The sequence below is a fragment of the Sceloporus undulatus genome, chromosome 5, assembly GCF_019175285.1.
Source record: "Sceloporus undulatus isolate JIND9_A2432 ecotype Alabama chromosome 5, SceUnd_v1.1, whole genome shotgun sequence".
Classification (NCBI taxonomy): domain Eukaryota; kingdom Metazoa; phylum Chordata; class Lepidosauria; order Squamata; family Phrynosomatidae; genus Sceloporus; species Sceloporus undulatus.
The window spans coordinates 161,001,109-161,017,264 of NC_056526.1; the positions used below are offsets into that span (position 1 = coordinate 161,001,109).

A 16,156-nucleotide genomic window follows, 5' to 3' on the forward strand; every position below is an offset into this window, starting at 1 on the left:
ACCTTTATTTATAAAGCGCTGTAAGGGGATCAGGTCCAGCAGTTCTTCTCTACCTCAGAGGCCTGGACCAAGGCAGATGGAATGGAGGAAGGGCTTAGGTTCTTAATGGATGGTCAAAAGGAGAAGGGAATGACAGTCGGGAAGGGGGAAAGTCCATCTCATCTGCTCTCTCACATAGGCCTATCTCCCCCTCAAGATGGTGGTTGGAAGGAGGGCTCTTTGTCTTTTTTTTGATGTTGATATTGTATTTATTATGTAAGTTTGTTATATAACGCTGTTTTAAATTTGCTGTTTTAAACTGTCGTGTATCTTGTATTTATGACATTGATGTGATCCGCCTTGATCCGCAGGGAGAGGCAGGAAATAGAAAAATAAAAATTATTATTATTGTTATTATTATTATTATTATTATTATTACTAAACTGAGGTTATTGTATTTTGGCCATCTCATAAGAAGAAAAGATACACTAGAAAGATTATAATACTTGGTAAAGTTTAGCACCATAAGAATAGAGGAAAAGGCCACATTCCTGATGAATAGATTCAGTCAGAGACACTGTGGCCATGAATCTGCAGAAACTGAGCAGGGCTGTTGAGAATAGAGTGACGGAGGTCTCTCATTCAAAGGGTCATCAAATTGAAGTCGACTTGAAGGCAGTTAACAACAAACAACAACAAATGCAATCATCAGTACTGTAACTTTTCCCAACTAGGTCAAACAGCAGCTTTGAGCAGTACAATTATTATTGGGAAAAGTGATTTGAAAGAAAGAGTTAAATATTCTCCTTGTTACCATCACTACTTTGATAAATAAACCAGAGACTTGTGTTCCCAGCTGCAGCACCATTTTGTGTTCCCATTGTATTATGTGCTGTCACTAGCTTTGATGTCTGCTCTTGATACTGCTGTAGTAACCAACTCTGAGATTTTAGTTAGGAATTCCTAGCTTCACCTAGTTGAAGGTCCTCCTGCTCTTAAGCATTCATATATACAGCGTATTGTAAGTTGAGAGCTCAGTATTTACTTTCAGAGAAATAAAGCACTGTTTTTAGTGTTGTGTTCTGGAATAGCTATTAAGAAATGTCTGCATAAATCAAATTAATCAAGAGGAAAATTCTAATTCTTTTATTCCTGGATCAAGCAATTATTTAGATTAGAGTCCAAGGCCTAATTTTATCCATATGTTTTGTGCATTGCAACCATAATATGGAGCATGTTCCATGGGCAGAAAATAACCTTTGACTCCCATGCTTGATTTAAAAGATCAAAGTGGAAGATCCATGAGCTGAAGCTTAATCCTGTTTCATTTCTCTTTGTTGCTTCTATCTCATCCTCAGAAAGTTTCAGGCAGGAATTAATAATACTGCTTTTATAGACATGGCAGATTATTAATATCCTAGGATAGATTTTAGTATGTATATAAACTCCTAGTATGTATCTTAGTTTGCCCATAATTTACTATTGAATAAGGAGGAAAAAATTGCTGTCTTAAACCGAGTCCTCTCTCTTTCTTCCCACCACCTTCCCCTCTGTGTTTGCATGTTAATCACATTCAATTGGTCTTGCTTTCTGTCTTTATTAGTATTTAAGGGGGAAAAACTCTAAAAGTACAGCCAAGATCTAATGGTGCATTTCTGGTGAATTCTGCTTTCACTTGGGGCCCCATTCACATACACAATGATAGTATTATTATTCTCTTTTAACAACCATAGCAACATGCTAATTTGTAGTTTGGTGGGGAACCAAAGCTTTCTGGTTGATGACTCTAAATACCCATCCTTAAATTACCTTAAACTATCCACCCAAAGGGAGGGTATTTTTTACCATACATCAAAGGAGTCACAGACAGCATAGGAAAGCTGGTGAGGAAACACAAGCTCCAAATGGTCTACAAACCGACCAAGAGAATCCAGCAAATGCTGGGCTTAGTGAAGGACAGCAGAGACCCTCCCACGGCCACAGAAATTTATTGCATACTTCGCAGCTGTAGACAAGTCTGCATAGGGACTAACAAATACAATGGGAAGTCGAAGGCTTCCGTGGCTGGCATCCATAGTTTTTTGTGGGTTTTTCGGGCTATGTGGCCATATTCAAGAAGTGTTTCTTCCTGACATTTCGCCAGCATCTGTGGCTGGCATCTTCAGAGAATTCTTGGCTGGAAAGGAGTTGGGTATATATACTGTGTGACCTGGAAATGCAGGAGTGATTTGTATATGTATTGTTCTGCAAATCACTCCTGCATTTCCAGGTCACACAGTACATATACCCAACTCCTTTCCAGCCAAGCATTCTCTGAAGATTCAGGCCACAGATGCTGAAATGTCAGAAAGAAACTCTTCCCGAACATGGCCACATAGCCCGAAAAACCCACAAAAAAGTACCAAATATAATGTTCAGACATGAATCAAGGAACATGAGAGACATTGTAGACTGGGCCAGCCAGAAAAATCAGCAGTAGCAGAACATGTTGTAAACCATCCTGGACATAAAATGCTAGTTGAAAACACTGAATTTCTGGACCATGCCAACAACTATCAGGTCAGAATGCACAGAGAAGCCATTGAAATCCACAAACACCTGGATAACTTCAACAGGAAAGAAGAAACCCTTAAACAAAGTTTGGCTACTAGTCCTGAACAAGCATTCAGCACATTTAAATGAACATCACCCAGGATCAGGAGGTTTCACTATTTCACCCTATAAGTCTGCTTCAGAGGGATGAAGGATGGGAAACTCTCTGGAGCATTTTTGGCAGGCTGCAGAAGGAGTGTATAGAGAAGAAAATCCCATTTTTGATGGCACTGAATAGCTGGCTCTTGGTCTATGTGTCATATGCTGTTTTCTTGATTGGTTCTTTTTCTCAATATTTGCCTCACGGTAATGTCTGGGGTGGAAATCATGTGGCCCTCCAGATGTTGTTGGATAGCAATTCCCACAATCTTCTTCATTGGGTGTCCAGGGTAGGGGTAAGAGCTGCTGTAAATTACAGTTTGACAATATTGGAAAGGCCACACGTCCCATCCCTAGTAATTGCAAGAGAGAGGGATCTTACTGTTCACAAAACTTTGATAAAGCATATTTATCAAAATAGATAGAAGGAATCCAAAAGGAAGTAAGTTCTATATACAGTCGTATATTCAGAAGCCAGTCCTGTTGTCTTTTTCATACTTCTGATTAATAATGATTAAGAGCATTCTGTGCATGGAAGGAATCATGAAGAAAACAGTAAGAAAGTAGCATAACATTGATCATTGTGTTTACTCATTAATGTAGGGCCACTTTGAAACTTCTGAAGTTGCTTCAGAAGCAGACTTGGGCTGCTGTTCACTTAACTGGATCTAAATCCCGTTAAACCCTACTTCTAAATGCAGCCCATATATGTGTGAAACTTTTTATTTACATAGACAACCTCCTGACCAGATCTGTAATAAGGGATTTTAGGATAGACTTTTGTAACCTCTTGTATTTAGCTGTTGTCTATGAAGAAAAATAAGATTCTCTGGATCATGTGGTTGTGATTTCCTGATTGTATAACGCTATTTTGTCTCAACAGATTTCCAGGTTCTCATCCTCCATATTGCCATCCATCACAGTCCTGTCCAAACAGCCCACCTTCTTCATCTACAGTACAGCTAGCTAATCAGCTTGGCAACATGCAAATAAATAATTATGGTAAGAATTGCATGGACATTGATGAAGATCATGTTGTCTTTATTTATTTATTTTTGAAAAAACAACAACAGGGTTGGATCCAGATGGATCTTAGAACAAAAATAGTAAATTGATCCATTGTCAATTTACAGGATTGATTTATAGTTATTTGCGCTTACAGTGCAAACCTAACTGAAAAATGCAGATGTAGAGGGTTAGGAGTAGGCAAACACACTTTGTGCTGGCTGAACTGATCTTGTGCTGGCATAATTTCCTTATGTTGGCTACTACAGAAATCAGTTGACAGAGGCACCTGCTGACAAAACTGTTTAGATTAAACACAGCTTCAGATGGCTTAGTGTCATTACTCCTGGCAAACAACCATCTTGTTGAATTAGGATTAATTACACTGGTAGTCTATGGCCCGATACAGACAGCCAAAATAAAGCTGCTTCAAGTCACTTTGGAGGTATGGTGTTTCAATGATACATGCATCCTAAGGGTCCAGAAGCCGCACCTGTTATGCCCAGATTTTAAGGGCAACCTGTTCAACCTGAGAGCGTGTAGTGGAAATCTCCCTCCCAGTAAACTTCTCCACAGCAGGGCTGACACAGACAAAGAGACACCAAATTTGGTTTTAGACACTATGTATGTAACATTTATTGAAATACACAGACATAGGCAGATACAAGTACCAAGAGAGTTCACACATACCATTCACACAATACTCACACACATAGAAGGCACTTCACTGAAGCCATTGATCAGTCGTCTTCATGAAGGCGTGGGAGCTCTGTTGCCACAGGTCCAGAGCGCACCTTTGATTTGGAAAAGTCTCTCTTTTAAGGCTTTACCACGTCCTCCGTCCTGCTGTCTTTATGTGAGGACCTCTTCCTTTGACGCTGACTAACACTTCAGATCAAACAGTTCTTTGCAGTCTCTTCCTTATCAGTCTTTATTTCTATCCAGGCTGTTCTTACAGTCCTGAATATCTTTTTCTTTTATGGCTACGCAGCTACATCTAAGGTTTTGGACACACCATCTATCGCCACATCAGCAGTTCTCAAAAAATCCTCGCCTTGCTTGTCAGGCAGCTTTCCCCATCGTGCATTGCGCATTCTCCATTTCGTTTGCTCCAGTAGTGCCTTTCATAGACATTCATACATTTCCTTACACACCAAAGCCATGCTCCAGTCCTAAGGACTGGAGTGCAGCTTTGGTGCGGCTTCTGGACTCTTAGGATGCATGTATCATTGAAACACCATACCTCCAAAGTGACTCGAAGCACCTTTATTTTGGCTGTCTGTACCAGGCCTATATTCAATCCATTGAAGCTAACTGACTCAAGTAGACTTCTTTTCATAGAACAGGGCTTTGCTGCTGCATGCCTTATCAAAATCTATTCCTGGAGGTTGGAGATGCCTCCAGAATGGCACGAGATATTGTGTGAGGCTACTGTAGAATTGGCAAAAAGTGTCTGATATCCATTTCAGTATGGTTTATTAGAAATCATTGCTGATGCTGATGTTAACATGATCATACCTAACATATGCACATTACACTTGGAGTGTTATTGAAGGGCAGTATAAAACATGCATAAGTAAACATTAAAAACTTGGTACAAAAAAAATTATTCAAGGTCAAGTCAACATGAATTGACTTTTTTACCCAAGGACTCATGCTTTGCCTTGTCTTGAAAACTCTTCAAGGAAGCAAATAAAATTCTTCAAAGAAGTAGGTTGCACATTGTGGCTCTGAACATATTTCTGAATGTTCAGAAGACAAATTTGATGGACCAAAATCCACAGAAAGATCTAGTGAGATTTTAATGGGCAATTCCAGATGTTGCTGTATTGCTCCAAATGTTGACATTCTTCTCTGATACAGTCAGTGCTCTGTATCCACAGATTTTTTATCAATGGATTCAAGCAGTTTGAAAATATTTCAATATTTGAACTAACTGTTTATTGATAGTTGTTCATTGTTAGATCAGTATCCAGTGCCAGTGACTTCTTTTTATTCACTTTATCTTATAATGCAAGGAATACCATTTAGAATCAGATCCTTCAATTAACATTTGTTCAGCCAAAACAACTTGCTATAGAAAGAGCACTTTTTAAAAGAATAATTATTATTTAAGCTAATGGTCATAACATTTGAACTGCATTTTTCTACTTAGTTTTCTGGTTTAGTACTATATTAGTGTAGTCTTACACATTAATGCAAAAAAAACCAAGCAAACCCACACCAAAACCAAACAAAAAACAAACACTAAAACACCAAAACCTGGTTTAAATGGGAGGGGAAAAAGTGTGTGTGTGTTTTCCCAACTCTGCTCTTTGACTTCACTCTCCACAGTGTCTTTCTCTCTTCTTGCTGTCCTGCTTTGCTCAACTACACAGGCATGTGGGAGAGATATCCATTGTGGGTGATATTTTCTGTGATTGATTGATTGGTTGGTTGGTTTTTGGAGAAGTGTTGTAAAACAGAATGTTGTGAGTTGGGACAAGACAAATCAGGATTCACCTTTATAAAGGTATTAAGATGGATATTCAAAGATACCTAAAAGACTGAGTTTATGTTGTATTTATTATAATTTAGTATACATCTTGACCATGATCTTGAAGTGTCGTCTTAATTTAATATTATAGCTAATGTTATCTAGCAGTGATAATGAACCTTTTAGAGACTGAGTGCCCAAACCCAAAGGTGTTCCCACTCCAGGTGTTACCTGGTGCTTGCAGGTAGGACTTCTGGGGGCAGAACTTCCACCTTCTAGGGGTGGGACATCTAGGGTTGGGACTTTCCCAGAGACAGCTGAAGGCCCGGGAGGACAGGGAGAAGTGGAAGAACAGACATGTTACTGTCCCTCCTCTTCCCCCTGCCCTCCAGGGCCTCCAACTGCCTCCCCAAAGACAGGTAAAGGCATGGGAGGGCAGGGGGGAGAAGAGGAACAGGTGCACACCTGTTCCTACTCTTCCCCATCCTCCCATCTGTCTGTGTACCCTCAGAAATAGTTTTGTGTGCAAAAAAGGACATGTGTGCCATAGGTTTGCCACCACAGTTATATAGTATGATTAAAGGGTTGGAACCAGTCTTTGCCATACTTATAGTAAAGTAATTGAAATTAATGTGACAGATTAATCACAGTTAACTGTAGTCCTACTGATTTTAGTGGATCTGCAAAAATGAATGCTGATTTGAAAACAGAAGTTCTTAAGAACTAAATGTGTATCATTCGGTTTATTGTTTTGAAGCTTTATTAATGTGTGCATAATAGAAGTAATGCTTTCATGCAGGTTCCAGTAATGCTCCCAATGCACCTCCTTTTGTGCCTTTTGGACCCCCACAGTCTTTGCAAAGTCCACCACCATCTCATCCACATCAAATGGCCTTACCACCTGGTTCTCAGATTTCTCCACCACCAGCAAATAACTTGAACAGTCACTGCCCTCCACCTCCACCTTCGATGGCCAGACAGGAAGGGATCCCTGGGTCAAGCCCATTGAACACCAATTTGCCACAACAACTCTCAAATGAGCCCTTGGGTCCTGGGTTTCCTCCCCAGTATGGTAAGTGAGGATTGTTTATGGAGAGTTGCCAAGTGGGCAACTCCAATTCTTCCAGGTAAATGTGTCTTGTTTAAAACAGGCATCTGTTTCCTTTCCCAGTAGGTCTCTTGCTGCTTGTGCTACTTGTAACTGAGGCAATCTTGGAAAAGCAAAAATCTGACAGCAACTTACATGTTTTGGGTAGAAATGCCATAAGAATTTACTGTTTACCTGAGAATATTATCTCTTAGTACATAATTCTTGAAAAAAACAGGAAATAGTTTGAAAAAATATGCTGTATTTTCATAATAACCCAAATATATCCTAAATTGGTCCAGTACAGTACTTCAGGTTGGCAGTTTTGTACTGGTAATCCTATGCTAAAAACACAAAAAATGACAAACAAATAAATGAGTGATGAGAACCAGTAGAGTGTCAGACCAAGACTAGGGGGTTCCTCACTTGCATGAATTCCTCATTTCCATGAAGTTCTTTGAGTGACCACATCATAATATTGTATATTGAGACCTTGTCAGGGAATCTAGGTTAATGGATACTTGAGACATGGACATTTAGGTAGCAGCACACCAAGTAAGAAACTCATGAAGGAGTTGAGATTGACTCTTTCTTTATTTTGCTTTTGATTGCCAGTAAAGAACAAACCTTACTGCCAGGCTTTTACTCCTCCTCTAGGGTTTTATACAATATAACGCTTTGTTGTATTTTAATTTTAGTTTTAATACCATTCTTGAACTTTGTTGTATGATGAGGATGGGTTATTCCTGCATTGCTGGATTTTATGTGAAGTATTTATGTTTTTATTTTACCAAGGCACCTGGTAGGTGTAGTCTGCAATTTCAAAATGTACAAAGCCATAGTCAGATCTCCTCTTTTCAACATGAGTCATGGAATTCTCCAAGAAGCCCCTGTTCATATGTTTCTCTCTTACCTTTAAAAGAGAAAATGTTCAGGTCTTGGTTAGGGTAGAAGTTTAAACTGCTAGCATGGTAGTGTCTCTTTCAGGAAAAGGTTTTTTTTTTTAAAAAAAAGTCCTTTCCAGAGGAATCAACTATAGCTAGTAGAAGTCAAGGTATCCACAGTGGGCCTTTGGTATCCACTGGGGTTTGGTTCCAGAACCTCCTGTCGATACCAAAATTTGTGGATCCTGTCTTTGAAAATGGGCTGGCTAAGTGCGGCTGGCCCGGCAGCAGTGGTGGTGTTTTTGAGTGCGATAATAGCCGCTTGCAATCTGAAATGCAACTGTATCCCATCAGGGATAGGTCATGGTTTTTTGTAATGTGATAATCTTCTATATAAAGGGCTGACTGTAAGAGGGCAGGATGTTTTTTTAAAGCAAGTTTTTTTTTGTAAAACTGGGACTTTTTCACATTTTCATTCTTTTGTAGGAAACTATGGCCCTCCAATGCCAGGTGCACAACTGTCTTATCCAGGTGGCCTTCCCTCAGGTCCAGCACAACTAGCTGGACCTCAGCAGAGGAAACTGGATCCTGATTCCATTCCAAGCCCAGTGAGTAGTTTTTTCTTTAGAATAAGGACTAAAATAGGGTTGCTCCAGATATTTTGAACTACAGCTGTCATTATTCCTGGTTAAGTTGACAAGGGCTTACAGGAGAACATCTGAAGAAACTCCAGTTCATAAAGTATGCTTTTGTAATGTGGATCAAACTGTATCATGAACATAAAAGCAGTGAGTTTGAAAAATTATTGTAATGAGATGTCATAGTTATCAGGGTGTTTAAATATCTAATTTTGAAATATGAAGTTCCATGTATCCGAATAGATTTGTATGCAGTTCCAAAAAAATTAAATATTATTTTGTAGGGTTTTAAACAATATTTTATACCTTGAGGAATTAATAATATTTTAAAGCTGTTGAATTTCAGTGCCATTTACATCTTTCTTGTTACATGCTATCAAGTCTACTGAATGAAAATGTTTCAGAAGAATTTTTCAGAAAAGTCCGTATTATTCTCTTTTCCAGAAAGCAGTGAAATGTTTTCTAATAACTTACAGGTTAGCAAAGCTATTGTAGAAAGGAGTTTACTTCATTACAAATAAGACAAGCAGTTTACTTCATCATAGTCAGACAAGTAAATGTACTTGCCTGATTCATTATTACAATATATATTTAAAGTGATGGTCAAGGCTGTTTTGGATTTCAATCTTGCTCAAATAAAAGCTAACTACAATCCATTTTTACAGCTACACGTTGCCTGGATCTAGTTGTTGTGATAGAAATGAGGCACGGCATTTCCAGCCCCGTTCCAGTGCAGCCTCATGGAGAATGTATACATTGTTCCATTTTACATTATCCACAACTTCTTATATTATCAGTTCGCAACAGTTCCCAAACTATTGTTAATTTTAACTATGGTTAGTTTAAAAACAAAGCATCTTCAAACAAAGATTACTGAAACCAACTTAGGATCAAGTTAAGATAAATTACAAGTTAAACCTGTAGTGAACAAAATGGAGCAGAGAAATCTTCCAGTATCCTTGCAGCTCTGCCAGAAAACAAGAGAAGGGGAGAACATAAGCCCCAACACTTGCCGCAGGTCGTTCCTGTCACATAAGCCATGACTTATTGTAATATCTTAATATAGTTACTGGGCATAACAATAAACTATGGGTCATCGTGTCCATGAGCAGCAGTGAGTCTCAGCTCATATATTCCTTCTTCCTCTCCCCTCTGGTGTAATCTTGAGATCAGAGCTATCCGCTTCTACTTTTAAACTAACCAGAGTTCCTCTGGCTAATTTAAATGGGAGTTTGTTCAAGCAGCATAGGACTGCAAACCAACTTTATCCTGACGTGGTTCAATAAGCCATAGTTCAACCAGATTTCCTATCACACTAAATGTAATAAGGTTAAAACATGAAGTTAAACCTTCCAGTCTTCTTGCAGTTAGAAAAGTAAAGAGGAAGAAGAAATGCATTACTTTAAGGTTTCAGTAACTAATACATATAGCAGTGAACTATGATTTCTTTTTATGCTGCATTCCAAATGAGGCATTATGAATGGCTGTACTTCGCAAACCTCTTTCTGCTGTTTCAAAGAAGATATGCTTATTCTTTAGGTGTCATGCCAAGTTTTTGATGTGCCATTTCTTCCTCCAAAACTAAATCAGATTTAAAATGGGATTCCATTTGCTAGCTGGAATGCTAGTCAACCATATTAGTAGCAAAGGATCCATATGTTTATGCCTTATCAAAATAGTTTATAATCTAAACCACGTTGATGCATTTATTTTCATTTTTTAATTTTTTTTTGCCAGATTGTGGAAGCTGAAATGGTAAAATTGTGAAAGAGTGTAACTGTCAAGAGTTCATCATTACACGTATTTTATAGTTTCTCAAAACAATCACAGCTGCCTTTAGGGGGGAAAAATCTTTTAAGATGTTAGGAATTTCTCCATGGAGAGATTCCCAAGTACCCCTCAAGGATTCAACTAGTTTCTGTTCTATGTTCTGAATGTGAAACTATTTCTGAAAGTACAGAACTGCAAAACTGAGCTCAGAATGTAATGAAAATTCTGTCATGATCTATACCCAGTCTGTAAGATATTTTATAGTTTTTAGTCCTTCCTTTAAGGACTTGCATTTCCTCACAGTTAAAGAAAGAAATGCAAGTGGATTTCAATAAGAGAGAAATTCTTATGTCTTCTATCACTTATAAACATTGGCTGCTTCAGAGGCTAGGATATATAACTTTATAATGACAGAGCTATGTTGCTGACATGATATACAGGCATGCTAGTGAATTGCAGTGATGTACAACGGAGCACAATGCATGATGTCCCAATGTGCCCTGATTCGCAATATGTCAGTTTGTGCATAGTGACCACACTGCTGAACTGTATTTGCACAATGAGCCTGGAGATGAAGTCATGTCTATGCCCCCCTCTTAAGAATGTGAGCATTATGCAACATGGCAATTCACCTTTAGTTAAGTCGGTTTATGATGACCTAGCAGGATACCCAGCATGAATTAGAAGCTCTCTTCTCTCCCCTGTCAATAACTATTGTTAAAAGAAGGAATATATAGCCTACTCCCTTACAATATTATTTTTTACCTTTAAGATTCAGGTAATTGAAAGTGACAAAGATTCCAAAGGAGGTCAAATCTATGCTACAAATATCAGAGGCCAGGTTCCTCCTCTGGTTACTACAGACTGTGTGATCCAAGATCAAGGTATTGATGAGCCATCTTTTTTCTTCTTCTTCTGTGGAGTTGGGTTTCCAATCTTTCTTGACTGAAATGTACCTAATTACTGTAATATCAATGATGTCAGTTTAAATTGACCAAGAACATTCTTTGGTTAGTCTCCTCTGCTTGTCAAACTGGCAGGACAGCAACACACAGAAATGTGGTCTTGGTGAATTACAGAATTTTAATCTCTCTGAAGACTCTGTAAAGCAGGAGTAAGCAACACCTCTACAACACAAATTACATTTGTTAAAATCACCACCCCCCCCCCAATATATCCCTGGAACTTGGCAGTAATTTCATCATATTTTGGGTGATCTCAGGAGAGGCCTCTTATTCAACAGCAAACAACTGGAGTCTGTGGGCTGCAGTTTCCCAATCCCTCTTTTGAAGTTGAGCCTCTTTTCGCAATAAGATGTTTTTTGTCTTGATTTGACTTTTTGAGCATAGCTATACAAATTATTTTACATGTGTGCTAATTGCTGGCATTTTAAAATACTTCAGGGCCTTGAGATTTCTGTTAGTGTGTTCACTCACAAATGATAACCACTCACTTACTCTTTCTCTCTCTCTCTCTCTCTCTCTCTCTTTTTTTTTTTTTTGCATAGAACATAATTAAAGTCTAAATTACTTGTTTTTATGCAGTTGCACTAAAATGAGTTTAATGGGAGAAGCAGAAATAGGAGGAAATGTATATTAGTATTTATGAGTCCTCCCCAGCAGATAAATGGGAAAAATTCTGATTGTATTGTAGTTATAGACTGCATGACTCTGAATGTCATGGGGTGAACCTAAAAGAAACCACATTTGTGCTTCACAATAGAGGAGGAATCATTGCTGTTGCTCAGATAAGGTTTCATGGCAGTGCCAGCTGAATACTTGTCTTTAGCAAAAAGCCAATTAAGAGTAAGGGTAATACTTCCTGATTTGATTGTGGAAAAGGATGTGTGTGTGTGTGCGCGCGTGTGCACATGCACACGCTTTAAGTGCCCTGGCAGAAGACAGGAAGCACAGCATGAAAAAAGGTAATGAGAAAAAGTGTGTTAGAAGAGTTACTTTTGAGAAGTGTTTCCAGGAATTTCCTACCCCAAATGTTCTCTCCACTGTTTTTTGTGGGGTTTTTGGGCTATGTAGCCATGTTCTAGAAGAGTTTATTCCTGACATTTCACCAGCATCTTCTCTGAAGATGCCAGCCACAGATGCTGGTGAAACGTCAAGAATAAACTCTTCAAGAACATGGCCACATAGCCCAAAAAATCACAAAAAAATTTGGGTGCCGTCCGTGAAAGCCTTTGATTTCTCTCCACTCTTTGAGAAAAAAATATGTATAGAAAACCTTTGTCACAGTTCTGTTTTTTAAAAAGTTCCATTAAACATTCTTTTTTCCCTTCTTTTTCTGATTCTGCCATCACTTTTAATGTTGCAGGTAATGCCAGTCCTCGTTACCTTCGCTATACCACCTATTGCTTCCCTTCATCTTCAGACCTGGCAAAACAGGCTCAGATTCCATTAGCTGCTATCATCAAGCCCTTTGCCAATGTTCTTCCAAATGAGGTAAGAAGGACAAACATGAATTCAAAAGAAATATTCTTTTAGTGTCATGAATTCAGTTGTTGTCATACTGACTTTATTTGGGAGTAATAGCAAAGCAGACTTCAGAGTGTTATATGAACTGATCTATGAAATCAGGCTTCTTGTCACAACCCTAAAGTCTATTGAGTCATCCTAGAAACATGTAGAGGCATTTTCACATTCTCCACCTTTTATTATGAGAGCCAGCATAATGTAGTGGTTTGAACATTAGACTAGGAGTTTGGAGACCAGGGTTCGAATTCCTGCTCAGTCATGGAAACCTACTGGATGATCTTGGCCAACTCACACTGTCAGCTTCTTACCCTTTCTCGTCACCACTCCCTTCTCCTTCTGTATCATGTCTTTTTTAGATTGTAAGCCTGAGGGCAGGGAACCGTCTAACTAAAAAGATTGCATGTACAGCGCTGTGTAAATTTACAGCGCTTCATAAATAAAGGTTAATAATAATAATAATAATAAGGAAGGCAAACCGCCTCTGACTAAATATTCCCAAGAAAACCCTGTGATAGTCCTTAGGGTTGCCATAGGTCAGAAACGACTTGGAACACAGCAAGCAACAAGAATATTTTTAATGTAAATACAGTTGGCTGTCTGTATCCATAGATTCTGCATACATTGATTCAACCATCCATGGCTTAAAATGTATTTGTTAAAAATACCAAAAACCAAACCTTGAATTTGCCATTTTATATAAGGGTCACCATTTTAGTATGCCATTGTATATAATGGGACTATTATCCATGGATTTTGATATCCATGGAGGGTCATGGAACCAAACCACAGCACATACCAAGGACTCACTGTAAATAAATAAAATTTAGGAAGGTGCTCAAGTTATGATGGAACTGTGAAGGTGTTCAGGGTGTCGTTGGCAAGGTGTTAAACCTTGTTGTGAATTTGGATGCACCAGATCATGGCACACATCTTTTGGACCAGTTCTGGAAATCTAAGTATATGTGAGGTTTGAAAAACTCAGGATAGAAATAATTTGATTGTACAAAGAAATTTATAGAAAATTTTGCATTTGCAACATTTTTAATGTATGCTGATACCCTCTTTATTCTTATTATGGCAGCAAAATATCTTGTCATTTTCCCTACTGTGATAGAGATGATCTGTGGAGAGTACTTGTAGTTCTTTTGAGAGGGCTGTGTGTGTCTTTTTGAGAATACGAGATCATTGTTTGACAGGATTTATTTTTAGCAGACCACTGCTTTAGCAACAGGCTATAAAAACAAAAGCTAACCGCTATCTTGCTAGGCCAGGCACACTGCAAGTTGGTTTTGGAGATGGATGAATATTTGCCAAGCTTAGATAAACCAGATGATCTTTGTTTAACATTTAATACTGTTTGCTACTAATATTATATTGGCTAGAGGTAATGTTTGACCATTTAGAAAGCCTAAGCCAGTTCTAAAGAATGTGTATGTGTCTGCAGTGCCTAAAGGAAAATTTTCTCATGTCAAGAAGTATACCCCAGCAAATTAAAACATATTATTTTCTTATTACAGTTCTCAAAGTGTGTTTTCAGTTTTGGTTACTGGAAGATTAATTAAAGTTAATAAGATGGCTGTAATGAAGCTATGTGTGGTTTTTGCCAAAGTTTTGTACCTAGAACAAATTATGCAGATTAACTAATCTTTGTATATATTAGATCTCATTTTTCTATTAAACAAATTCAAAAAAATATTAAAGTTCAAGGAATATAATGCCAAAAATTGAAGCAGGATGCCAAGGAGTTTAATGACTCATAGTTTAATTCATCTTGTGTTTCTTTAAAATTAACCTGTAGCTAACAGTTTCAATTCTGTATAAGGAAAAAGCCAAAGATCTAGAGGTTAAGTTCCAAAGTAGAACCATTGAATTAAGAGGAAACTGATAAATTGACAGTGGAATCTCTCATGTTCTCATTACTAGATAGGCATCTGATCAAGGTTGCATAGTTTGATTCTTGGTTAACAAAACCTACCCTGTCAGTTTTGTGGTGGAAGGCGAGCAGTGGTGGTACTTGCTGCAGAAAAGGAAGGCTTTTTTCCAAATAGTCACAATCTGCCTGAGTAAAAGTTTGTACAAAATCACAGATATATTGAGTGTTCGGTCTATATGTACCCCTCTAAATGTCAGTAGTCCAGATGTCACTTCAGCATTGAGTGAAAGCCATGTAAAGCAAGGCATAATAGGAAAGAAGTAGACACTGTCATAAATTATTTTGATGACCTTTTGGTAACAAAGTTAAAACTTTTGCTCTCATTACAACAGCAATTTACCTATCAGTTCTACATGCAAGCTTGTTAAATCTTCTTCTTCTTTTGCTGTTCCAGCTTAGTGATTGGTCCTGCTCAGTGACATTTTGGAAACCTGTAGTAGAGTTTTTTGATTATCATCTTGCATTCTAATTTCATGCTCCTGCTTCTATCCTGGTCGCTGACCTTCGCTTAATAAACAGCACAGCTCAAGATCCAAATAACAATCAGCACTTCAAAGCTGGGTAGGAGCTGTATGCATTTTGTCTTGGTAATTCATGAATCCCCAGCTTGGTCTCCATGATCATTAGAATGTGTGGTATTATGCTTTGACTGTCACTGAGCAAGCAATTGTACTGAAGCAAGGGAAGTGTGAGAAACTTCATCTGCATCAAACAACAGAATTACCAAGATGAAATTGTGCCTTTGATGATAAGACAGATATACATGATACTGTAGGAAGAGAAGAACTCAGAATCTAGAAAAATATATTTTGTGTGTTCTTTGCTCATGTAATATCCCATGCATTTACATCATCCGGTTAAAGTTCAGTCTTCCTTTATTACTAGACTCATGATTGTGTTAGAATGCATTTCTTGCTTGGATTTAAGAAGATAATGTAGCTGAAGGTTACATGGTCCATTATCCTGGACCATTTCCAAGAGCTTCCAATTTATTTTTTATTTATTTTTTAAAAAAACAATGGTATAAAAACTTTCACATTGTGCAAAAAGATTTCACATTTTTGGGAGGCTGCAAAGGTTTGTTTGTTTGTTTGTTTAGAGGTATTTATATAAAACAATGCAGCTAAGTCACTTCTGAATGTGATAGTCCAGGTAGATAATAATAATAATAATAATAATAATAATAATAATAATAATAATAATAATA

General features: G+C 37.9%; 1 protein-coding gene across 1 annotated transcript in view; it reads left to right on the top strand.

Annotated features, from left to right (window-relative positions):
- SEC24D (SEC24 homolog D, COPII coat complex component) overlaps window positions 1–16,156 on the top strand; it is a 68,202-nt gene that overhangs the window by 16,163 nt on the left and 35,883 nt on the right. The window contains 5 exon segments of the mRNA XM_042470079.1: window positions 3,554–3,672; window positions 6,951–7,223; window positions 8,609–8,730; window positions 11,303–11,414; window positions 12,856–12,983. Of these exon segments, the coding sequence (XP_042326013.1) occupies window positions 3,554–3,672; window positions 6,951–7,223; window positions 8,609–8,730; window positions 11,303–11,414; window positions 12,856–12,983 (754 nt within the window).